A 26854-nucleotide genomic window follows, 5' to 3' on the forward strand; every position below is an offset into this window, starting at 1 on the left:
ATGAAACAACTAAAATGACAAATGTTTGAAACTGTGAACAAGTGAATGTATTAAAAATTAAAGTTTTTATTTCACTTGAAATTAAAGTGTGCTTAAAAATATTTCTTGAACAGAAAAACTTAATAAAAAAAAAACATTAATATAGCTATAGACAAACACAACAAAAGTTTAAACAGGGAAAAATACTAATTTACATCTAGAAAAATACCTACTAAAAAAATTAACAAGTTAAACGAAAATGTAAATCAGTTGAGATGTTTTTCTATAAAAAAAGTTCAAATTAAAAAGCAAAAATTCACTATATCACGTTATAAAATGTTTTAACTTAATTTTCACTAAAACATATACTCATTATAAACAACGTATTTTTTTCAACAACTAAAAGTTTTCTCAGTGTATTAAAAAAGAAAAGTATTTATTCAGTTTTAGAAAAATGAAGTTTACAACAAACTTTTTACATACCCAAATTTACTTAACAACAGACTTTTTTTGATAACTCAGTAGCTACAAAAACCCTTATTAAAACTTCCCAATGTTATATTAAAACATCTACTTCTTCTTGTTAAACTTTCCATTCTTGGCCTTCTTGGCATTCTTCTTGTTATCCTGAATTGATTTCCTCTTTTTGGCATCCGCGGGTTTCGACGGAATCCTCTTGAAAAAATCATCCATTCTTCCCTGAATAGTAGTAAAAAAAACAATTGAAAGTAAGAATAAAATGTAATATTGCAAAACATTACGTACTTATTTAAAATTAACACAATTTTTAATCAAATATTAATTTCTACCCTGATTGGTAAGAAAAAAATATTATGATTAGTAATAAATAACATAGTATAGTAGTTTATTATGTAATAATTAAATTTACACATATTTTACTTAATTTTTATTTTGATGGAACCCTCTTAAAAAAAATTGTCCATTCGACCCTGAGTGATTATATTAAACTACTTTAATAATTTTTTAAAATATTATTATTGCAAAATTAATTTAACTAAAATTTCAAGTATTTTCCTAAACATATTATACTCAGTTTTGGTTGATTTGTACAGGCGACCATACCAACATACAATCTTAAAATAATAATTTTAAACGTCTTTATTTAACATCTAGCCCCTATATGACTTATATAGTGTTAATTTAATAAGTATACTAAATATTAAGTGTACTAAAAATTTACTACTGTAATACTAAATTATCTTATACATAATCTACCCTTCCCTAGTATATATGTATTGATATATTTTTCGAAATTACTAATTTACTATTATGTTATTCTATACTACTAAAAATAAAATTCCTTAAAATTATATATTTCAACGTTGTTAAATATTACATTACAAATTAAATACTAACAACAAAATAGAGAGAAAAGTTCTAAATATTTGCTTATTTTTACTTGAAAAAGCTTAATTTGTTTTGTTTGCACAATGTACCATCAAAAAAAGTCAGCAATAACCTCTGGTTAAAAAGTACTATGACAGTTTACTTATACAAATTGTTTGACACTAATGTATTTAGAACTTTTTTTTTCACCAAGTTATTGAAATGGACTTCACTAAAACATTAAAATTTTCAAAACCAATTTTAAATACATCATAGCAGTTCCAGAAAAATAAAAAATCAAATTTTAAGTGTGAAATATAGCAGTTGTTATGTAATATAAATATATAACAACAATAAATATTTTACAGAGTTATAAACTTTAAATTTTTAATTTACTGAATTGACCTTTTTTTAAATACATATAAAGTAACATTGTAAAGCTTGAAGTTTTAATAAAAATCTAAAATAATTATTACTTTTTGTATTTCTTACCTGATTACCCTTATTCTTGGCTTTTTTCATTTTTTCCAAACCATTTCTAATTCGATCTTCATTAAATCCCATTTCTTCACACATGTATTTGACTACTCCTGTTTAGATAACATTAAGTTTAATTAGTCAATTAATACATAAAATTATACATACAACTAATACAATACCCACCAAAAAAATATATTAATATAGGTATATTAACTTGTAAGCGTTTTGAAATCGGGTTGTTCCCATATTTTTAAATTGAATAAAATTAAATAAAACAGTAAATAAAAAAGTAAAGAAAAAGTTTATAAAAAACAAATTAATAATAAATAAATAAAACATCTTTCCCAACCTTCAACATCGGGTTTTTCCCACTTGATTTCCACCTCATCTGCGCTGAACACGTCCGGTTTCATGAAAAGTTCGCGCGCTTCCTTGTAAAGCCACTCACTCGGAACGGTGTACTTTTCCCGGTTTATTTTTTCCAAAATGGCTTCTATCGACTTGTGCTCCTTGATGAGGTCGTGAGCGCGCTTCGGACCGATACCGCGGATCGATTCGCAGTAGTCGCATCCTGTTTGAGAAATACATGGGTTCAACATTTTTTTGTTGATTTTAAATTTATGACATAGAGAGACAAATAATTAAAATTTCTGAAAAAATATGTTATATATTTTATTTTATTTATTTATAATCCGCGGATCGATTCGCAGTAGTCGCATCCTGTTTGAGAAGGGGGGAATTATTTATTATTATTTTCATTCAGTTACATTGTATGTATACATAATATAAAAACTGATACTAATCGGATCTCCACTAACAAACATTACATTAAATTAACAGTTTTTCAACATTTAATCAAACATATATATATATATATAATAAGGTTAATGTTCAAACTAAAACACCTTCTACTGAGCCCACTTGAAGGGCTTTTAAATAATTTATTGAAATGGCGATTTTAAACTTGAACTGGCTGAAGATTAGAGACAATCTTTTTTGTCTTTAAGAAACATGTGTTCCAGCATTTTTTAAAATCGCCATTTCAATAAATTATATATATATATATATTATAATATTTAGATATTATATACTTGTTATCATTTTACATAATTTATGAAATACCATTAAATTAATTTTATTGATATCTCTGAACATTTTTCAGTAATAACATCATGCTTTTATACTTTATACCGAGTTTTTATTTTATTAATTTTTCCCTAACAGATTCAAATAACCACAACCTAATTAAGAATAAACTAATAACTAAAAAAATCTGCAGGTGCAGCGCATTAAAAGAAAACTAATTATAAATTACAAATTAATTTCCAGAAAATAAATTTTAGCATGTTTAAGATAAAATAATATGAATACTTATGTGATGTTTATTAGCTCCTTTTTAGTTGAGCTAAATTATCATAGAGTTATTATCATTATAAATATCTCTTTTATTTTATTTTACTGATACTCTCATATGATTCACAAGCAGTAAGGGTAAGTTGTTGAAAGTAAATTAAATGACCTATTACAAGTTTTTATATACAAGTTTAAATATTTATATATAACTCTGGTTTTATAATATTTATATATAAATTTGTTGATTTGGATTTGAAAAAAAAATTATAAACAATTTGAGAATATTTAAATCATTAGTAAACAGAACCTGTGAAAGTTAAAAAATTATAAAACAGCTGCATATATCAAATTATATTTTACTAGTTGACAGTTAACAACTATCAGTATTATTTTGTTAAACTATTCCTCTTAATAATAATAGTCATAATGACAACCTGTTTCAGAGAAAGTTAAAATGTTTAGAAGTACATACAAGATCCAGCTATACTTTGTTCTAATCAAGACCTTTATTTTATGTTGCTCACAACTAACGGTCAGACAGGCTTGTTTTACTGTTTATTCAGTTTCATAGCTTCTATATAGAAGCTTAAAAATTGTTTTATAATTGGTCTTAATGATTTGTTTCATTGCTATTTCTATTATATACCAAAAATACAAACTTAAGTTTGTGGCTTTCAATTTATGACGCAACTAAAAGTTTCAGAGTGCATTTTAACGGCTACTTTTATTTTTTAAAATAAACTTTACTAACTTGTAGGTTAGCCTTTCTAGTTTTGACTTAAAAGCTTAATAAACGCTTATGGTTTTTTTAACCGTGTTCCAGATGTTTAAAACAAATTTTAAAATGAGAAAAGAAAATACATACAAGGTTATTCAAACTAATCAGGTTTAACTCGAGGTCTTTAAGGTAAATCAAAATAAAACACTTTTTTTATCTTTGATTCACTAAGTTCGAAACAATATGAACAAGTTATTATGAATTCATATTAATAAAGAGTTCAAGTTAATATAAAAGTACATGAAATATGTACAGTTAAGATGTGAAACTACATATTTTTGATAGCTTGTAATAATGTTACTGGTTATAGTTATATTTTTTTTAAATTGCCGCTTAGAGTATTTAATAACATTAAGTACATTTAATTATTTAACTTTATTATTAGCACAGTGAAAGTTATAAATATACTATTTTTATAATAAAAAATAGAGAATAAACGTGTATCTATTAAACTATATATAAAAATATTTTTTAGTTATAAAATACAAGCTTAAGAAATCTTTTTTGCAAAACAACATTACTTTAAAATTAGATTTTTTTTCTGTAATTAGTTTCATAAATATATAAAACAAACAAGCAGTTTTCAAAACATAATAAATTATTAATTATAAATAAATAATAAATTCAATACAGTGTAGACAAACATGATAAAAACATTTTAAAAATCGTTAATTAACAAAGCAATATTACTATAAATTTTTTAAAATTTTCAAATATTTTTTTATTAACTTACATTGAACATTCGTGCATACAAACAATAAAAAAAATAGTACAACAACATAAGTTAAAATGTAAATCAAACAATTTTATTTTAACATTAACAGGGTTGCCACTCTTTGAGCCAAAAAATCTTCCCTGAGTGACCAAAAATTTCCCTTAGTAACCTTAAATTTCCCTGAGTTTCCCTGAGTATTTTTCAAATCTTAAAAAAAAAATTCTCTTCTAACACAAATTATTAATACCTTATTCTCATTTTTCTTCTTTAATAATAAAAGGAAGGTTGTATGTGTATGCTTCCTTCAGCATTAAATTTATGAAAAAAACTGTTTTCAAAAACTCAATCTTAAAAGGTTTAAACCAATTAAAAATTAAAAACTAAATTTTTACACAACTTTGTGTAAACTTGTTAGTTAACTTTCTACATAAAAGAATAAAGTTTAGTTTGTTTGACATTTTAATTGACAAAATTTAATTATACTATAATAATAATAATTTCACATGAAGAACTCACTTAAATGCATACATAGGTAACTAAAAATAAAAAGTTTATTAGAACTTTTCAATGAATAGTTAACAACAACTTTCATTTCTCTAAACTGTTTGATTTTACTTAAGTAAATATAAATTTAAAACTTAAAAAAACCAAAATGTTAATACTAAGAATATTGAAGAACTAGCCGCAAGGCTAAAAAAATTCTAAATAACCACTTAAATAATAAAAATTACTACTTTTGAACAAAATATTGAAACTGGATTAACTAAACCTCATTCTAGATCTAGAAAAAAAATTCCCTGAGATTTTCAAAAACTTCCCTGAAATTTAGAGAAAAAATCAAAACTTTCCTGAGTTTCCCTGAGTTAAAAGAAAAATGCCAAAATTCCCTGAGTTTCCCTGAGATTCCCTGAGTTTCCCTGAGATTTTCTACAGTTTGAAAATTCCCTGAGATTCCCTGAGTTCCCTGAGTGTGTGGCAACCCTGCATTAATCAAACTATGTTTAAATAAAAACTAAAACGAAACAATTAATATTTCAATGCTAACTTAATACATTGAGCAATACAAAGAAAACTTCTTCAAAAGTCAGATTATCAGCTTAACATTGCATGTTTTGAAATACAGCTCAAGAATCATGTTTAACGAACCGATGCAATGTCATTTAATTAGTGTTGTGATTTATAAAATGTAGCGAACTAGCTTAAGTACGGAAACTTTCTCTAAGACTCGAATGTAAAAACCTTAACGTTAACCTTGAAGTAAAAAAGGTATGTTTACGTAGAGTTGCAAAATGTTTTTTGCAAACTTTCTCCAGGATTTTAAAACTCGTCAAGGTTTTTTAAATTACACATTTTTGGGTCTATTTTTAGTTTAAAGCTAAGTTTAAGAAAAAAACCTATGTTAAATAGTAAAAAAAAACATTGAAAAGATACTGTAAAGCTACTCTAAATGTGTATAAAAAACATTGATAAGATAAATAATTATGATAGAATTTAGTGTCAAATCGAAGTTTTACTACTGATTTTTTTTTATTTATTACTACTGATTATGAAATTTTTATAATTCAAGGTTTTTAGGCAACCCTGTTACGCTGCATCGCGGACTTGAAAACAGAAAAGTTATTCCCATATTTGTTCTACTTTATTTACAATTGGTATACAGCCTCTAGTATGAGGCTTTTAAATTGTTAATTTTCAAATTACTGCAGATATCTTCTTAATAAACTTGTAATTTATAGAAAGCAATAACAACTACTAAATGCAATTTTTTTTCATGACGTCACTACCATCTCCGGAGTGCAACTTTATCAAAATATATACAAAATAATAGTAACTTTGCGTTATTCAAAATAAATTGTTTAATTTCGTGGTTATTATCAAATATGCAGTTGTGTCGATTTTTGTTTTGTTTCAACAAAATAGGCAAGTGGAACTAACTTTTATTGAAACAGTTGCCGTTTTTCTACTTGGTTTTAACGAGCTCAGATTGTCTTACACACGATTCAAAGTCAAACAAATCAAGAATTATACTCGAAATTTAAACACAACATTTAATATGGTCTCGTTGTTACATTTACTTTGCTAAAGACAATTACAATTACTAAGTAATGTCAGGGTAAGCGTAAATATGAATATAAATGATATTACAAAATAGCTAGAACACTTTTCCACTATTTATAAATTGCACACTAATTTGTAGGTTTTTCTGCATTTGGCTTTTAAGCCTGGTTAAACGCTCGTAACTTTTATCATTTTGTTTTTTAATTTAAAATTTGCTTATAAACTAAACCATTTTTAAACTTTAAATGTTTGGAAGAAAATTTACAAAATTTGTTGCAATAATTTCAAAAAATAAATCTTGTTTTCAAATCAAGTTTCAGAATCAGAACTTTACAACTAATTATTGTTTCAGCAGTCAATTAAAGAAGTTTATTAAAACAAAACTACGACTTTACAATTCTTTTAACAACAAAAAAAAACTTCAACCTAAAAGATCATAATACAAACTTGCGTTTTTATTTTATTTTTACATAAAGTAAAGTATTCAATCATTAAATAAGATTCATTTAACAACTTTAGCAACATCAAAGTAGTATGATAAGCTATTAACGTTATAGAATTTACTATTGTAAGTACTTACATTTCTATAGAGTATATCAGCTTATTTGGTTTACTAACAAATTACATAAACGAAACAAAAAAGTTATTTTTTGGTATCAAATCACATTTTTACCAACCTAACAGTATGAAAAGAGTTACTACGTTAGTTTAGTAGAAAATAAAGAAGTAAGTGAGAAACATAAAAACTAAAAAAATAAGACTAAACAACCAAACAAGAAAAGCGAAAAGCAAAACATATATATAAAACTCTTTTTTTATCAAACATATGTAAAAAATTGTTTTTTTATATAACTAGATAATGTTTATATTTTACAATTTTTATAACCAACATTTTATAATATAACTACTAACACATGTATAAACATTAGTAGTTACTTTATGTACTATTCCTTTTAATAATTAATTTAAAAACACTATAAAATGAATGTTATTAAGTAGCTCTTAAAAAAAATAATGATTGTTGTGAATATGTGATATTTTTTATAATAAAAATTAGTGACAGTCTATGATAAGTCCAAAATTTTAAAGTAATAACATAAACTCTACTGTACTTTATTAATCGTTGATATTTATTTGAAAGTTGCATGATTATGTAGTTTAGTCATTTTATCTTATTTAGTAATCGTAACCTTTTGTGGGGAAAACTAGAAAATTCTGGAGTGTAACAATCAAGTATAAATTTTTACTAAGTCAATTATTGTTTGTAAAGAACAACTCAGTCCGTGCTCAAACGGAATTTATTTACTTAGCAGTTTAATTTTTGGCTTTAGGTTAGATGTTAATTCTGTTTGCAAAATCCATCTCAGACTTAGCCTCTGGTTAGAAGCTTTACATACTTTTATTGTATCTAGCTTAATACTGATACATTGGCTCAATCAGTTTTATTATATCAAAAATAAAGAAAACTACTTTCTGGGATATTCAATTATGACGTCACTAAGTGAATCATATCAACAGAATTTTAAAATCAAATAGATGTTTTCTAATTGGAATCACACTTTATAAATCCGTTCAACGGTGAAACTAAATAACTTCTGAATTCGTAATAAATATTCATAAATAAAGGTTATAAACATAAAATTGCTATCTAAAGTAATTAATACTGGGTACAATTAAATAATATTTTAAGTCTACAATTAGCACACTCAAAGTCAAAAAACTTACTAACGTACTTATAAACAATAAAGAACAAATATATATATACATATATACATATAACTTATAACTTTTATAGTTAAACAAATACAAACCTTGAAATCTATTTAAATATTATTACAAATATTATTATTACTTTTATTTTGGATTGTTTACTATAAAGTATAACATAAATCATAAATACACAAAACCACCAATTATTTAAAAAAAAACAACTTAAAAGCAGCACAGTCAAACAAAATAAATAAGTAATAAATAAAGCTATGTTACCAAACAGACTACAAAAATAACTTTTTATTATTTATATTACACTAGTACACAGGGTTGCCACTTGTTTTTTCCAATTTTTTTATAAATTTCTCCCAGGTTTTTAAAGTACACATTTTTTGGTCGATTTTTAGTGTAAAGTTAAGTCTAAGGTAAGAAACTGTGTTAAATAGTATAAAAACATTGAAAGGATAATGTAAAGCTACTTTAAATATGTTTTAATAAAAAAAATATTTGATGATGACAAAAATGTTTTATTTATATGATAGATTTTTTGAGTCAAATCGAAATTTTACTACTGAACATGTGAAAATTGCTAAAGTTCCAAGTTTTATTTTGCCTGAATTGTCAAATTACAGGTTTTTCAAGGTTTTTTCCAGGTATCCAGGTAAAGTGGCAAACCTGAGTGCATTAGTAGATACAAACAAACAAATGTAAAAAACCTGAAAATTTAATTAAAACAATTTTCCTAAATTTATCACACTCTTATAAAATTAAAACTAAGACAAAACAAATAATATTTCAAATCAATGTTTATTTAATAAGTTAAGCAACACAAAGAAAACTTCTTCAAAAGTCAGATTACCAGTTTTAACATTGCCTGTTTTGAAACACAGCTAAAAAATCATCTCTGAACGAAACGATATAATGTCATTGGTTAGTGTTGTGAATTATTTAATGTAGCGAACCAGCTTAAGTAATGAAACTTTCAGCTTACATGAAACTAGAGTGTAAAAACCTTAACTTGAACCCTGAAGTAAAACAGGTATGATTAAGTTGCGTCACGACCGTGAACTTAGCTTGACAGCGTTTTTTAGGAATTTCATAAAAATGTCCGAACTTTAGACACAATTATTTTCATTATCTTAACAGCTAATTAAAAACTTTTTTTTATTCTAGAGAATTTTCCTTTCTTAAAAATTGAAAAAAAATCCATTGGATTGGGGTTTGAATTTTTGAGTGGGACCCCTTTAAAATTTTGAGTTATTTTCTATTTTTTATTAATACAAGCTTTTCTCCAAAAGTAATAGTTTTTTTTTTTTTATTTTTTAAACAAACTTATTGAAATGAGTATATTGATGTTGTAAATTTTTTTTTCAATTTTTTTTTTCCATAAGCCTGAATAAATTTTTAAGGAAAATTCCAATTTTGGACGTTTATCGTTTTTTTGATATACAGTTTTTTATGCAAAAATAAAATGTTTTTTTATTAATTTTAATTTTTAACAGACTTGTATAGTTATATTTTATGATGTTTTGATATTTTTTCCCAGTTTGTTATTGTTTTTTAAAATATATGACCCACACAAGTTTTACCTAAATTCTTAGCAACGCTATTTGAGAGATTTTTTGCTTAAGTGCTAAGAGTTTAGGTAAAACTTGTATGGGGTCCCACTCAAAAAGTCAAACCCCAATCCAATAGATTTATTTATTTAAATTAAAGACAAAAAACCGTTCTCAAGAAAAAAAGTTTTTAATTAGCTATTAAGATAAGGAAAATAATCGGGTCTAAAGTTTGGACATTTTTATAAAATTTCTAAAAAACGCTGTCGGGCTAAGTTCACGCTCGTCGATGCGTGGGGGACTAGCAAACAGCGTTATTTGTCTGACAATTGGTTTATAGCCGCTGGTGAGAGACTTATAAATTAGTTACTAACTATTTTAATATGCATTAAAACAAATAAACTTGTAATATATAGTAAGAAATAACAATTAATATATGCAACTTTTAGTCATGACGTCACTACCACCTCCGGAGTGCAATTTTGTGGCAACTTTATGTTATTCAAAATAAACTGTTTAATTTGGTGGTTTTTATCAAATATGCGATTGTGTCGATTTTTACCTTGTTTCAACAAAATAGGCAAGTGGAACTAACTTTTATTAAAACAGTTGTCGTTTTTCTACTCGGTTTTTTATTTGGTTTTATGCTCAGTTTGTCTTTTACACGATTTAAAGGCAAACAAATCAAGATTTATACCCGAAAATTAAATACAACATTTACGTCTAGTTGTTACATTTATTTTGCTAAAGACAAATACAATTACTAAGTAGTATCAAAGTAAACGTAAATGATATTACAAAACAGTTAGCATATTTTTTAATTCTTTATAAATTGCACTATAACTTGTACGTATTTCTGATTTTGTTTTCAAAGCCTGTTTAAACGCTTGTGACTTTTATTATTTTGTTTTTGAAACTATACTTTTGTTTTATATAAAATAACTACAGCTCAAACTTATAAGTACTAATAGAGACAATTCACGATTTATAGTTACAGAATTTATTGTAATCATTCTTGGAAAATTAAATCTGATTTTTATTAGCCAAGTTTCAGATTCAAAATTAAACAAGTAGTTGTTGTTCATGCGATCAATTTGAAAGTTTCATTGCTACAAAACAACTTTTTCAATTTCTTAATAATAAGAATAACTTAAAACATTTTAACTTATTCTTGCCTTTTTTAATACTGTTTTTTATAAAGTTTTGACCAAACTTTCCAAAAGAAATCTCATAACCTCAAAAAAAACATTTAATAATTTAAATTTCTAAGCTTAACTTTATGTTAACTTGAACAACTTTTAAATTGACTTAGACTTTAACTATTAATAGTCATACTTTTTAAAGTTTAAAACAATCAAAATACTGTTTAAAAAATTTTATTGTATTAACTTAATTCTAAATTCATTTGACAACTATAACAAACACGAAAAATAACTAGTAAAAAACCTGTTTTTTTAAAAAGCACACAAATAAAAAAATGAAAAGAACGAACAGTTATTATTGTATTTCTATGCTTCTTAAAATTTAATTAAACTTTTATTTAAACACATTACGTGATTATTAAACTAGTTAGTAATATTTATAGGAGTTTCATTAAGGTTTGGTACATCATAAACAACTTAGTGTACAAAAAAAAAATTCCATTTGTATACAACACAGCAACTAACTATTTAAAAATTAATTTACAAACTAAAATAAATAGTTATTCAATAACATAAATCATTTATGTTGTAAAACATTTTTTTAAATGTAACTTTCAAACACAATTAAACAAACACACAGTTAATTGAAGTAATAAACAATTTTTGATTAATAAAACTACAGCATTAATTAATATTTACTCAATATTTTGATGTAACTCAACCATACATATAACAAGCATAACATAGAACACAACGAATCAATGAAGCACACAACGAAAACCAACAACTGATTAATGACTTTTTTGAAACTCCAAAAAATCTAATTAATATACTTTGTTTATGAAATTTTACACTTGAGTTGATAGATTGCTTTAGGACTGGCATAACAAAAAATAAAATAAATAAAAACTCTTCAACCATTAACTTTGATGCTAGATTAATATTACTAAAATTCATGTCTTGATCAAAATATTACGATCAACTTAATCACAATTAAGGGCAGTTATTTAAACTTATAGAAAATTAAACAAATCACGAAAAGTAGCTAACAAACTAATTATAGGATCGAGTCAATTTCTACAAAGTAAAATTTAACTAAAAATATAAATTACATCAGAGGCCCGCAATGAACTTTTTGAAATTATGAAAAACGAAAACTTGTAGCGAAATCTTACAATTCAAGTCGTAGTTTGATAGTTTACTTTTTCAATATTATTGATTATTTTATAAAAGTTGTGGTTTCATAATCACATTTGTCAACTATGAATATGTTTATTTCAAAGGATTGTAGCAAGGAAAAAATTTATTTGTATATAAATTTGTTTTAGGAAAATTAGCTTTCTATTTTATAATTGCAAACTCTTACAGGATGATACTGTTATTATGAACAGAACAACCGATCTAACAATTTATTTTCATAGTGAGTTTCTTCTACCATATTTTAAATTTATGGCCTCCGTTCAGTGGCTTAGAAAATATAACACTCATTCTGTCTGCGTTTTATTTTTAATTAGACTTGAAATATGTACAAATAAATATAAACTACACTTTGTGGTTTTCAACTTGTGACGCGAGTGAGAGCTTCAGAGTGAAGTTTTGTGTCAAAATTTAAATGGAAACTTTTGTTATTTTGATCAAATCTGTAGACTTGTACTTATTGTTGTATTAATTCAATTTTCAACAATTAATTTTTAATACAATTATAAGAATTTTAATGCACATTTTTTATCTGGTTCTGCTAAACTGTATTTTCGTGTCTCAAAACTTAAACAAACTGTCAAGCACCTTGTTTACGAACAACGCATAATTTATTATAATTAAAAACTTATTTTATGTGGTAATGTATTTATACTGAGGTTTAAACAATAAATTTCTAGAGAGCTTCACAATTAAAGAGCCTTTATGTAATCAAAATAAAAGTTCTATTGAGCTTATTGCTTTACAATTGTTTCTCGCCTACGCGATGATCACAAGCAAACAAACTATAGACACTATAGTTAAATATAACAAACTAGTATAAACTGATCATCGCGTAGGCCAGAAACAATTGTAAAGCAATAAGCTCAATAGAACTTTATTTTAATTACATAAATAAACAAACTATCAATACTCTTCTAAAAATAATGCTTGTACGAAAAAATTTTGTTTAACACGATAGTTGTCACACTAGTTTTAAAACAACTGTAGATTTTCAAAAAGTTAAGGTAAGCTTTTATTTATTCTATTTTAGTTGAACTTGTAGCTTTTTATTTTTCAATATGTTGTATATTTTAAGACCAACTTGAATTTAATGTGGCTTGTGCGCATTTGATTAAAAAATAAATAAAAGTTACAAACAAATCATACTACAAACTCATCAAGTACAAATTTTATGTACTTGAATTAAGGCCATAGGGGGGGTAGGCCATGTTTTTTACAAGTTGATCTTATTTTATAGAGTCTTTACTAAGCTTCAAGTTGCTTTTTACCGTTTTTAAAAATTCGAATTAGTTTTTGAGATATGACCGGCCAAAGTCGGGCCGCATAACAGGTTCCTTATGGGGAAGGAAAAACTAAAACGGCGAAAAAAGACTAATGCATTCAAAATCTATCTCCTCCTTCATTTTTTAAGCAATCTTCTTCAAACTTTCACAGTCTATTCTTTATACAATAACAAAAAAACGTTATTTGTGACTTTAAAAAATTTCAAGTAAAAATACCTTTTATTTTCAAAAAAAAAATTTTTTTTGATAAAAAATCACTTTTTTTTTTTAATTTTTGTCATAAAATTTTTATTTTTTTAAATTATTAAAATTCACAAATAACGTTTTTTTCTCATAATGTAAGGAACATTTCCTGAAAATTTGAAGAAGATTGCTTGAAAAATGAAGGAGAAAATAGATTTTAAAGCCCGTTTTTAAAAACTCGAGAAAAACGGCTTTAAAGTTACCCTTTATATACCCTTTATAAAGACAACCCTTTATATAACCGGTCATAAAAAAAAAGCTAATTAATATTTTTAAAATCTAAAAAAATCATCTGAAAGATTATGAAATTTACTATAATATAAGTCTATATGTTATTTTTGGTCAAAAAATGGCCTCTACCCCCCCCCCCTATGGCCTTAATTTAAATTAAACTAAAAATGAGCTTGAATCTATTTATATTAAATGTGTGTTTTTATTTAATTAATAATTACCGTGTGTTTAAATAAAATTTGAATAACGCTACTTAGCGGGTTAAAAAGGGTGTCAAACGGAAACTTAATTGTCTTTTGACTAGAAAATTAAAATAAATAGATTTATATATAGTCTTGTAGTGCTTATTTCTTCTTAGCAAAAAAAACAAATTAATTTATGTTTTTCTTTTCGATGGGAACAACTATCATATCATAAACAAAAAATTATTGTAATTATTGAAGAAGAAATTTACAATAATTTGCTGCATCTAAACTTAGATAACTTCTGAAAAAAAATGAAGCATAAAACAAAACTAGCAAATTAAACCCAGTTCTATTCAGCAATGTATTTTAGTTTTCGAGTCACCAAAAAAGTTAATTATTCCTTGCCAACCCCCTACTGCGTATTAAAGGATTTAAAATTTCAGACGACTAATTTCAAAATTCAAAAGGGTATTTCAGGAGCTGTTGAATGATTACAGCTTCTTTATAGAAGCTTACAAATAGAGAATCAAGTGGCTTATAAACCTGATGTTTAATTTCTAAAAGACATGAATTAAAAACAAAATTTAACAACTACAGTTCGTGTTTTTCGATCTATGACGTCACTACGGTCTTGAGAGCGCAATTTCGTTGAATTTTAAAATATATCGTTTTTGTTTGGTGATTTTTAACAAATCTGCCAACGTGTTGGTTTTGGGTTTGTTGTTATTAACATACAACTCACAAAAATCGATTTTTTTACTTACCTAACAATATGCAAAGATGTATAAACATTTTCATGGGTATGTAAATTAAAGTATGAATAAAATAATATAGAAAGTTGGTAATAAATATGATTTTTTATCAACCAAACAATATGCAAAAATCTACGAACATTTAACGAGAAAGTCAAATAAAAATAAAGCAATATAGATAATATAATAACAAAATTACTTTTCGTATTAACCTAACAAGATACAAAGATCTACAAACGTTTCATAAGAGAATTGATAAATAAATAAAATAGTAAATAAAATTAATAAAAAATTTTACTTTTTTACTAACCTAACAATATACAGAGATCCACAAACATTTCATGGGTGAATTCCATTTCTTCCAGAACTTTTTCGTAACAAAATTCCTGAATTGGCATTTTTCTTGCTTCACTGAAATAAAACAAAATATTTAAATTATGTCTTCACAATACATTTATTAATATAAATAAGGTAGTTTTTTTTTTTTTTTTTAATTTTATTTTTTATTTTCTAATTGGAATTTTTCGTGAATATTGAAAAAATAATTACTGTTTGTTTGTTAAATTTGTAAAACTGACTAAAAAGTTAAATATTATTATTTACTTTTATCTTATTTGTTAGTAACATTATAACTTATCAATCAAAAAAATTCATCAATCTTAAATTTATTAAATAAAATAATACGAATGGCAACTTACTTCTTGCAAAATTCAAACAAATATTTTTAAAAGTTTAATAAAAATAATTTATTATATAAATATTTCCTGAAAGTCATATGTCTCAACAACCTTCCACTTTCAAAAGTTATTCAATATAAAATGAAAAACAATAAAATTAATTTATTAAATAGGAAATAAATATATATAACCTGAAAGTCATGTGTCTTAACAATCTACCACTGGCAAAAGTCAAAGCATCCATATCCTCCGTCGCCACTCCGTATACCTAAAAAAATTATAACATTATAAAAATTAACAAAATAAATTTATAAATAGCATTAAACCTTAAATATTTATAGTATTACAACAAAATACAAAAACATAAATAGGTGAAATTGAGAGGTATAAAAACATTTATTAATTTGTAAAAACATGTCTGTCACATAATTAGTTTAACATGAAGGCTTTATTTTGAGGAAATAAGATTTTTTCTCGTGTATTATATGTTCTGTGGAGATTACTTAAATCTTAACATAAAAATATTAAAAATAATAACAAATGATAAACTACATACTTCATTCGATTTTTTAACATGGTATAAACATGACAGTAACCTGTAGTTGAAAGCATGCAAATCAAAGTTGACATGTTATATTATCAAAAGGAGTTATTAAACATCGAATTCGTCTTGTAAAATATACTTATTAGCAACAACCAAAAACTTTGGTTTTCTAAAATGTGGTCACTATGATTTTTTGAGTGCAGTGTTGTGGCAATAAACTTTGTGAAGTCTTTTATTGCTTGTGGAAAACAACTCACTCTTACTAAAGCATTTCTTTTTACAGATGATTTTGTTCTATAGCTTCTTGTCAGAAGTTTACAAATAAATTTTGTACAATAATTTTATATTTCTTTTGAAATTGACTTGTAATATATTCAGAACAAAAATTACAATAATTTGTGACTTTCAACCTATGACGTCACTAAGATCTTCAGAGTGCAATTGTGTATCAGTAGATTTTCTATATATGCGATAAATAACTCAATTTGCGGTCTTAATTTGTTTAACTTATTTTACTGTTATTTGGTTTTATAGTCTCTTCTCCAGGGGTCGGCGAAATGCAACCTGCGGGCCAAATGCGATCTTTAAAGCCAAAATCTGCGAACCGCGAATCTCAAAACTTACCATTTTAAAACATTAATAAGAAATGTTTTATTGAAGAAACTAAAATATGACTATTAATTAAATACTTATTTATAATTAACGTTTATTTTATCACATTTTTGGCTCAGGTGTTATTTTTATGTTGTTTGCGACAAATATTTAAATTAAGTGCGGCCCGCAAAATATTTTTTATAAAACTCGGCTGGCGACCAAGCATTTAATTGCTAGATTGCATCGAAATTGGCATCAGTACAAATAAATAACTACGATTGTGGTTTAAATTTTATGTTGACACTAACGTAATCATGTATTTCGATGTATTTTTGTAATAAATAAACCAAAAAAAAGATATTTTTTTCTTATTTGTTCAATAAATTTATATTTTATAATCATAATCCTACAAATTAGATAGCTTAAATAAACAAAGTAACCGGTTTGATTGCGAAAAACTGGGTTTAATTAAAAAAAATAAGTGCAGCTTTGAGTTTATGACGCCTGAATCATCATTAAAACTTCAATTTTTTATAGATCAATTTTTATTGTATGATGTAAACTACTGAACAAACTCCGTAGTTTCCTATGCTCTTGAAATAGATAAATAGCTTCTAGGAAGAAGCTTACAAATTACTTTAATTTTTCATACATTTATCAGCAACAAACAAATCAGCAATTTATATGTACAAAATAATAACAATTGAAGTTTGTGATTTTCAACTTATGACACAAATAAGTGCTTTAGAGTGCAATTTATACGAAAGCATAATATTTTCGTAAGTTTCTTTTTAAGAAAGAAAAACACTTTCTTAGTTGGACGCAAGTGAATAAAAATTTAAAGAAAAAAAGGTGAATAATTAAACAATATAATAAAAACTAACTATAAATAAATAAAAAGTTGTAAAACGGTAACTAACATTTTAGACATAAATTACGCTTTAAATCGTTACAAATTATACGATCATGTAAGTGACAGCAAATAGTTTAATATAAATTTCTTTTTGACTTGCACTTCAAAAAAACCATTTTTTAACTAAATAACTATTGAAGTGAGAAAACAGCAATTATAAACATTAAAAGTTATTTGGGTATACTTGGTAACTCAGGATTGAAACTATCAATTTAAAATTTGTCAAAAACAGTTCTGCTAAGTTAGCTTATAAATACAGAATTACCACCTTAAAAGAAGTAGAAAATAAATAATTTTACATTACAGTTTAAATTCTGACAATTTTAATTCTTATATACACATTTTTTTTTAAATAATTTTAAAATTGAAAACATTGGAAACATTCATATAAGTCTAACTCATAAACTTACGTTAGTAAAAATGTGTATGTATACAAATAACAATAACTAAAAACAATAAAAACTTTCATTATCAGAATTTGAATAATCGTGCACCTAAAAAGATAAAAACTACTCCATTATTTTATTAGGTACAATATAAAAGTTGAAAAACTTAGTTAGAAAAAAAAGAATAGCAATATAAATGCGGGAAATCTATTGTTTCATAATTTATTGTAAAACCGAGATATTAATCCTAAGAGATTATTTATTACAAAACAATTATAATTTCAACATAACTCTCAGAGAAAGAATGAGACTATTTTAATTAAATTAAAATTTGAATACCGTAATTGTTTAATTTAAAACAAATATTTTACTAAAATATACCTTAATAGTTCAAAACTCATATACCTTGTGCTAAAACACTTCATTTAATAATGAAGATTTAACAATTTGAGAAAAATTGAAAACACTTTATAGCAAAATAACACTCAAACCACTTATTATATTTCACTTGTCAGTAATTTACATTTTAACATTTCTGGCTCAATCTAAATTTATAATAAACATGACTTAAAATACAGTTTTTCAAAACGTTTAAAGAATAATAAAGAATTTAGTTTACCAATAAACTGTTGCAAAACATTAGTAATAAAAGCTGTTTTCTAATAAGCTAATATTTTACTTTATTTCACTTCTAAAAATTTATTTCTGAAATTTTTTAATTAGTCACAATAAGTTTAGTATTTAAAATACAAAATGTAACAAAATTATTTTATTAATCATTAAGTGTGCACTTATTTAACTTTTAGTGATTTTCAGTTTACAGTTTTTAAATTGGAAACTGCAAAGTGAAAATTGTGCTGCAAATCATAAAAGGCTGCCGAGCTCTGCTCTAGTGCTATATGGAGTAGCAAAAAAAAAGTCTAAAAAACGGGGATCAGCAAACTGCGGCTCGCCAATAAAAAATGAACATGACAATTAACTCATTTTAGCTTGTAAAAAATATGTTTAAAACGATAAAAATAAAACTTAGATGTACTCTTAATTTCAATTTGAGTAATAAGTAAGACTTATTTAAATAAAATTTCAGTAGAACCTTTGGGTCTACAGAAGAGTTTTTTAGTAAACTATTAGAGGGTGAAGCTTTAAATTTATCCAATCAAGGAATATGTAATCTCTCGCGAAACTATTTACTATTAAGATTTTAGGATATGTTGTAGTTTTTATTTTAAAATTCCATAAGAACTTCAAGCTAAAATTCATATACACCACAACTTTAAAACACTATATAAATACTTTTGAAAAGTTTTTGTATTTATTTAGAATTGTAAAATAAAGTGTAATGAGTGCGTAGATTCGCGAGATGTTACTGTATTCCTGGTTTTCAATTCATCATGTCACTACGATCTTTATAGTTAATTTATATAGCAGTTTTATATTGTAGAGACATTTGTTGTTTTCCGCTAGTAAACCAAGTTACTTTATGACCTAATTCATTAATCATTTATACTAGCTTCTGATTAGAAGCTTACAAAGTACTCTAGAGTATTTGGATCCTATATTCGTTTGAAATGACTTGCAATCTATACAAAACAACAGAAGCTACAGTTTGATAATTATAAGTCATGACGTTACTAATAGATTCAGAGAGCAAGTTGTGTTGAAGCAAAATATTTTATAAATAATTTATGTTTTCAAGAAGGTTGGTTTCGAAAAAAAATAATTAATCTAGATTTTAGGTTAGAAGCATGTGGCCAAAGTAAGTAAAAGAAAATCAAATTAAGTTAAAACCTTCTTTCAAAGCATGAAAAGAATTCTCAATAAAACATTACTATTCAGACAAAATGCAAGTATCAAATAAAGTACCTAAATAAAGATTAGAATTTTTTTTTGATATATGAAATCCCTTTTTAAATACTAATTTAATACATTTTTTAGTGAAAATATTAAGCTTGAGACGTAGCAAATATCAATATTAAAAGTAGTTTGGTTACAAAGAGTAGTAACTCAGGGTTGAAGATATTAGATTTCTATTTTGAAAAACAAATTAATATTATTTTGCAAAGTGAGCTTATAAAGGTAATTACAACCTAAAATAAAATGTAAACAAACAAAACAATTAAATCTTGCTTACCACTAGAATTTTTGACGTGAATAAAATTTTAAAACTTTAAAGTTTTAATAAACTTATTTACTGAATAAAACGACCTTTTTAAAAAAAGACTTTCTTCCTAACTGGACTAATTTAAAAGTTCTCAAATGTAAATAGTTAGTAGTAATAACTGCATTTGTGTTCAGTTGAGTTTATTCGGTACAAATAAGTTTCGCTGCTAAAAGCATATCACATTAGGAACAAATAAATAAACAATTGATATAAATAAAACTGGAAAAAAAGTCAGCATATTAATAAAATAACAGACCTTCCATCCCCTTCTGTATACTATTAATATAATTTTATAATATGTATACTAAATAAAATATTTAATATTGATACAACTAATATAATCGATTCAGTTTAAGTAATATAGTTGTTTTAATAATAAATACATTAATTGATACATACATTGTCGAGCGCTATCGACCAAAGCTTTTTTTTAAATTATTAATATATTCAAAAAAACATAATTAAAAAACACACAAATAACAAACAAACCTTGCCTCCCTTCTGCAACGCGGCGCACTGTGATTCGGCTTCAGTTGGGGATTTTATGAAGGGGATTCCCATCAGGCCCAGCAGTTTCTGCGCGTCTTCCATGTGTTTCTTGCCAATCTTCACCAATCTGTTGGAAAAGTTATTAATTATTACCATTGTTAACATTATTATTGTTTTCATAAATTCCACTAATTTCTGTGTGTCCTCCAAATGTATGTTAGAAATATTATTCGACTAAAACCGCAAACATGACTGAGTCAGCCTAGGTATTTTTAACAATCTGAAAGTTTTAAACTAGTTGGAGGGTCTGAGTGAGTGACAACTCTGGTATAAGGTTGTATACTGCTTTCTAGTATATACTTTTCAATTTTTGCATATAATTTTAACTTAAAACTTAATCAATATTTTGTTATAAAAAACACACAGCAATATTTTATTACCTCCTAGTATTGTTTTCAACTTCTTTATTACCCTAATATAATACTTTTTTTTCTCACCATCTAATATACTTGTCAAGCTACTAATTGTCATGGCATAATATATATAATAATAAGTTTTATTATATCACCTTCTAGTGTAATTTCAAACTCACTGATTAGTATATCAAATATTGTTATACGATCAACAAAAACATCGGCGAAAATCTACAGATCTTTAGCTTGGACTTTCGTTTGCCGTGAGACAAGCTCAAGTTTAACAAAAGGGATGATCATGCCAATTCGATCATCAGACCAAAAGTTTTTTGGTAGTGACTGAGGAGTCCTAAGACGGACGAAACCGGTCTCAGTCTACCAAAGGCTTGTGGTCTGGTGGTCGAATTGCTATGATCAACTCTTTTGTAAATATTTTTATACAACTCTTTTATATTTCATACCTTCTTAAATATATTTTTGATTGTTATTTATTTTCATTACTATGTTTTACTACATATAACTATTATTCTATACATGTATATCTCACCTTCATTGATATTTCTTAATATCTTGATTGTATAATACTACCATTTTAATTCTAAGACAATATCATATTTTTCAACTTGTCAATTATTATGTATCATATATATTTTTTACTTAATTAATAAACTTTCTTACCTCCTTTGATATTTTTCAACTTCTTGATTATCTCCTTTCTCCTGAGCTTCTGCTAACTTCTTCTCCGCTTCAGCTCTTCTCTCCCCTCTCTTTGCCAGTTCACCTGTGAAAATAAAATATTCAGTTATTACTTTTTTGCTGCTTGGCAGTTTTAACCTATGCAAAACATTTGTGATCATTGTGGTATCATAAATTGTATAATAATTAGTAGATAACGCAAAAAACTCACATGTGCAATAAATATAATCAACATTTCAAATTTGATGAGTATTAATTGGATGAAAAATATTATTTTAACTTTAAGTAATTCAAGTGGCTTGTAAAATGTGCACCAAAAGTTTGATGAGTAAAGGCATTCAAACATGATATATGAGATTGAACTTCCATTACTGTGATGGGCATTCAGTAAAGTGATAAAAATTTTAAAAGTTGGAAGTTACATTTATTTTTATATTTACATTTTTAATTTTCAAAAAAAAAATTCCCACCTGATTTCAGACTAGGCGGTTTACCATCAAACACAAATACTGGTTTTATTCCGTTTTCCAACAGTCTGTTGAAAAAATAAATATATGATGAAGATTTTATATATTTAACACTCTTCAAATATGTATATTACATATAAATACGAAATAAACATTGTACATCTATTTTAAAACAATTAAACTAAGATCGTAAATAGTTTGATAAAAACGATAATTATAATATTATAAAATATATGACACTTTTTTAATATACTAGGTTTGCCACTCTTTGGCAATATAAGTTAATCTTTTGTTAAAAAATGTTTATTAAATATCAAAATATTGAAATTGTAACAACTAAATCTCATTTATGTCTAGAAAACAACTGAACTGACGTTATCATAAAACAATAAAAGTATTGTGAGTTTTTATTTAAAAAAGCTAAACTTGTCTGAATCATCCTAATTTATTTTTACAAACAAGCCTGAGTTATCTTGAGATTTTCAAAAATTCCAAACTGACTTGAGTTATCTTGAGTATATTAAGGCCATAGGGGGGTCCAACACTTTTTTTTACAAAAAATAACTTAGGCTTTTATATGAACGCTTTAAATACAAACTACAAGCCAGTTTTTATAAAATTCAAAAATATCATTTAACTTTTGAAATATTTTATTTTTTGTAAAAAGTTTCCGCTACAAACGTATGGACCACACATTTTTGGGGTCAGTTTTCTTGGAAATTTTAAAATTCACTAAAAATCTATCTCCTTCTTCATTTGTCAAGCAATCTTCTTCAAATTTTAAGAAAATTTTCCTTATATTAAAAAGAAAAAACGTTACTTATGAATTAAAAAAAAAATTAAATAAAATTTTATTACAAAAGTTAAAAAAAAAAGTGTTTTTTTTTCAAAAAAAAATGTTACAAGTTTTTTTTTTAATTCCAAAGTAAATTTTTTTTGTTATTGTATAAAGATTAGACTGTGAAATTTTGAAGAAGATTGCTTGAAAAATGTAGGAGGAGATAGATTTTAAATAAAATAGTCTTTTTTCGCTATTTTAGTTTTCCCTTCCCATAGAAAACCAATTATGCGGCCTGACTTTGACTGGTCATATCTCAAAAAATAATTCGATTTTTTAAAACGATAAAAAGCATCTTGAAACTTAATAAAAACTCTATAAAATAAGATCAACTTGTAAAAAACATGGCTTACCCCCCTATGGCCTTAAGTATCCTGAGTGTGTATACCCTTGTTGATATACTTTAATTTCAAATATTTGCATGTAAAAAATATATTTACACCTTTAAACTCGAAAAAAATTTTAAGACTAAAACAAGATTTAATAAACATAAAACATAAATTATTTGTATATGCACTATTTTGAACAAATGCACTATTTTGAATTAGAATTAAACTCAATGTATATATTGTTGACAAAATATGTTTGAAAAAATATCAGACAGTAACATTGAATTTTAGATTATCATTTTTAAAATCTAAGTTTTAAACCAGTATGTACAAAAACTAACAAAATAGTTTCTCATACACCCAAGTAATTGTGTATTAAATAAAGTAGCAATAAATAAGATGTATTACTTAACTTACTGATGTCATTTATTAATGGTTGACAGACTCTAAAAACAACAACTCAAAAAAACTATTTTAAAAGAGTTTTTTTAGAAAAATAATACTATTAGGGGGGGTATATTAATTAAACAACATTACAATAAAATTTAGAAAATTAAAAATTTTAAAAGAAAAAATGTGACACACTAGTTTAAAATAATTAATGTGGTCAGGGCTAGTTTGAGGATCGCTGTCTTGCATACTTACATGTTATCAAAAAGCATGATTGTTTTTTTCATGACACTAAATTAAACTACCTGAACTACCTGTAAAACTTAAACATGCTATAGTCAGGGTTCCCACTAATAAAAATATAACACTCATAAAATCTTACAAAAAAAGTGATAAACTTTATGTTTTGCAATCTGAAAAGAAGTGCATATAACTCTAAAATACAAATATAACTTATAAAATAAAAAAAATAATATTGGTTATAATATCGCAAAAATTTTTAATCACCTACCACAAAACGTAATTTCTAAGTATTATCACATATTTTTCAATTTTTCTAGAGATTTTTTGGAATATTGCAAATTTCTAGAGATTTATAAGATTTTATAGGGAAGTGGGAACCCTATATAGTTCATACCTGAATTACCTGTAGAAATTATGCATTTCCATATCATTTCAAACCTGTATTTCCTAATGAACTTTTACATATTTATTTGATTTTTTTTTTAATCTGATGACCATGTAGAGTTTATTTATATAATTATTTAAATTAATTGTAAAAAACCTGATGGTCCTGTAGAATAATCCAGCAACGTGACTGGTCACTTCTCCTTTGTCATTGGTCAGTTGCTGGTCGCCTTGACGGATGGCAATGAGGAACTGGTATATGGCCATGGAGGCGTCAATTGCTACCTGAAAAAAATAAACTTAAATCTAATACTATTAATACTTCTTATTATATTTAATAAAGTTAGAAACTGGTAAATTGCCATTCAGGCATAAATTGCTACCTGAGGCCAACTGTTTTTGGGAAAGTCTTCTTGGTTTTTTGAATTTCTACCAGGAATTTAAAAATACAGGTTTTTGGGTCTATTTTTAGTTTAAAGTAAACTTCAAATTAAAGAAATATGTTAATTAGTACAACAACATTGAAAAGATACTGTAAAGCTACTTTAAATATTTTTTAAAAACAGCTTGATAATGACAAAAATTTATATGTTTAGGATAGATTTTTTGTGTCAAATCAAAATTTCACTACTTAAGATGTAAAATGTTTTTAAAGTTTCAGATTTTTCCAAAATTTCTCAAATTCCATGATTTTTTGTCACATTGTAAACTTCAACTAAATATGTTTTACTCCTAAAGTGTAATTGGAATAATATGAACTTACTACAAAAGAAATTTTTTATAAACAATAGTACAGGTTGTAATTATTTTCTATCTATGTAATTTTAACTTGATGAAAACTATATATAGTTTGTTGTAGTACACATATTTATATATATTTTTTACACAGAAATGTTTGTGTACTTAACTATTCACAACATTTATTACATCTTCAAATATTTACTTAGTTTTTTTTTTAGATTTTTTTAAGTGAAGTTTATAATATTCAATTCAAATTTTAAAATATTATAAACAAAACAATGTTTCACTCGTTTGAACTAAACCAAACAAGATCATCATTTGAACAAAATTTTATTCAAATAGAATTGGTGGAAATACAAATATTGTTATCTAAAATGTAAAAACTATACAGAAGTTTATAATATAAGAAAAAGCTGACTAAAACTTTTAAACTAATTGCAAGTCAATTACATTTAAAAAAAGTTTAGCTGATAAGCCATATGCTGTTTTATAAGAATATAAATTTTAGGATGTTAACAATATTCACTTTTGTTTATTGAAAAGTTAATGGGTAAATCCAAAAACTTGTTAAATGAGCAAAACTTAAATAACTGATAATATACAAATGCAACTATTTTTTCACTTTTCACTTAAATTATTTTATAATTTTATTTCAAATATTGATGAAAAACAGAATCAACAGCTTTAATACTAATGCAGAAAGTTTTTGTATATTTGCTAATAAACAAAGATCTTTTTGAAAGTTTTTATAAAAATATTTTAGATAAAAAATTATACATAACATAACAAAGTACACTAAGTATATAGCTTGTTTCAAGTAAAAACTATAGAGTCAAATATAAAGAGCAAGTCAGAAAACTTAATTTAAAAAATTGGTAATTTAAACCAACCCAACTACACATTCTCTACTTACAAATAAATAGTAAAAAAATACTTTAATTTTGACAAAAATATCTTTATAACTTGTTTATATTAAAACACTTGTATTTAGTACAAATCAGCAATAAAAAAACAAACTTTTGTATAGGTTACATACATTGTATAAGCCAGGGTTTCCTAAAGTGACAATTTTAAGCTTAGAGTTATACTAGATATTCTGGAGTGAAAAGCAAAAAAAATACTGTAGGTTTTTTTAATGGTAGTATTAAAATTTACATTAGATGTTCTGGAGTTAATGATGAAGAGCTAAAAAATAAAGATTGTAGCTTTTTGTTTAATTTGTTGTTGGATGGAGCCATAGCTATTTTAATTTCTTTAAAGGGGGCTTATGAATATAAGTTTGGGAAACCCTGACATAAACTGACTGAATCTATATTATTTTAGGTAAAATTGCAGATCCGAAAGGCAAAACAGAGTTTTTTTTTCAACTTTTACATAACTTATTAAACCAACTACATATATTCTACTTACAAACAAAATACATAATACTGAAAAACAAGTAGTTGAGTTTTATTAGAAATAAAATCTAACTTTTCTTCCAAAGTAGCTTTTGATGTCGTGCTCCTTGACAGAACCTGGTGCCTTGTCAGCAATAAGCTTTGAAAGTCCTAGAATTCCCATGTTTATTTTATAAAGAA

General features: G+C 25.2%; 1 protein-coding gene across 1 annotated transcript; it reads right to left on the minus strand.

Moving 5' to 3' along the window:
* On the minus strand, positions 1–26854 carry LOC145829947 (flap endonuclease 1-like). The gene is made up of 10 exons (XM_082937834.1): positions 26748–26854; positions 24694–24821; positions 22356–22420; positions 21868–21970; positions 20777–20903; positions 15881–15957; positions 15323–15423; positions 2156–2377; positions 1819–1916; positions 1–678 (listed from the first exon to the last, which is right to left on the minus strand). The coding sequence occupies exons 1-10, from the start codon at positions 26835–26837 to the stop codon at positions 550–552; spliced, it is 1140 nt and encodes a 379-aa protein (XP_082793960.1). The 5' UTR covers positions 26838–26854; the 3' UTR covers positions 1–549.

This window comes from Thalia democratica, chromosome 2, assembly GCF_965202585.1.
Source record: "Thalia democratica chromosome 2, ktThaDemo2.hap1.1, whole genome shotgun sequence".
In the NCBI taxonomy this organism is placed as follows: domain Eukaryota; kingdom Metazoa; phylum Chordata; class Thaliacea; order Salpida; family Salpidae; genus Thalia; species Thalia democratica.

Coding starts and splice junctions, on each gene's coding strand:
- LOC145829947 (XM_082937834.1), bottom strand. CDS start 26,837: ATGGGAATTCTAGGACTTTCAAAGCTTATTGCTGACAAGGCACCAGGT. Junction 20,904..21,867: donor GTTGAAAAATATCAAAGGAG/GTAAGAAAGTTT, acceptor CTTTTCCAACAG/ATTGGTGAAGATTGGCAAGA. Junction 679..1,818: donor CCAAGAATAAGGGTAATCAG/GTAAGAAATACA, acceptor ACTACTATTCAG/GGAAGAATGGATGATTTTTT.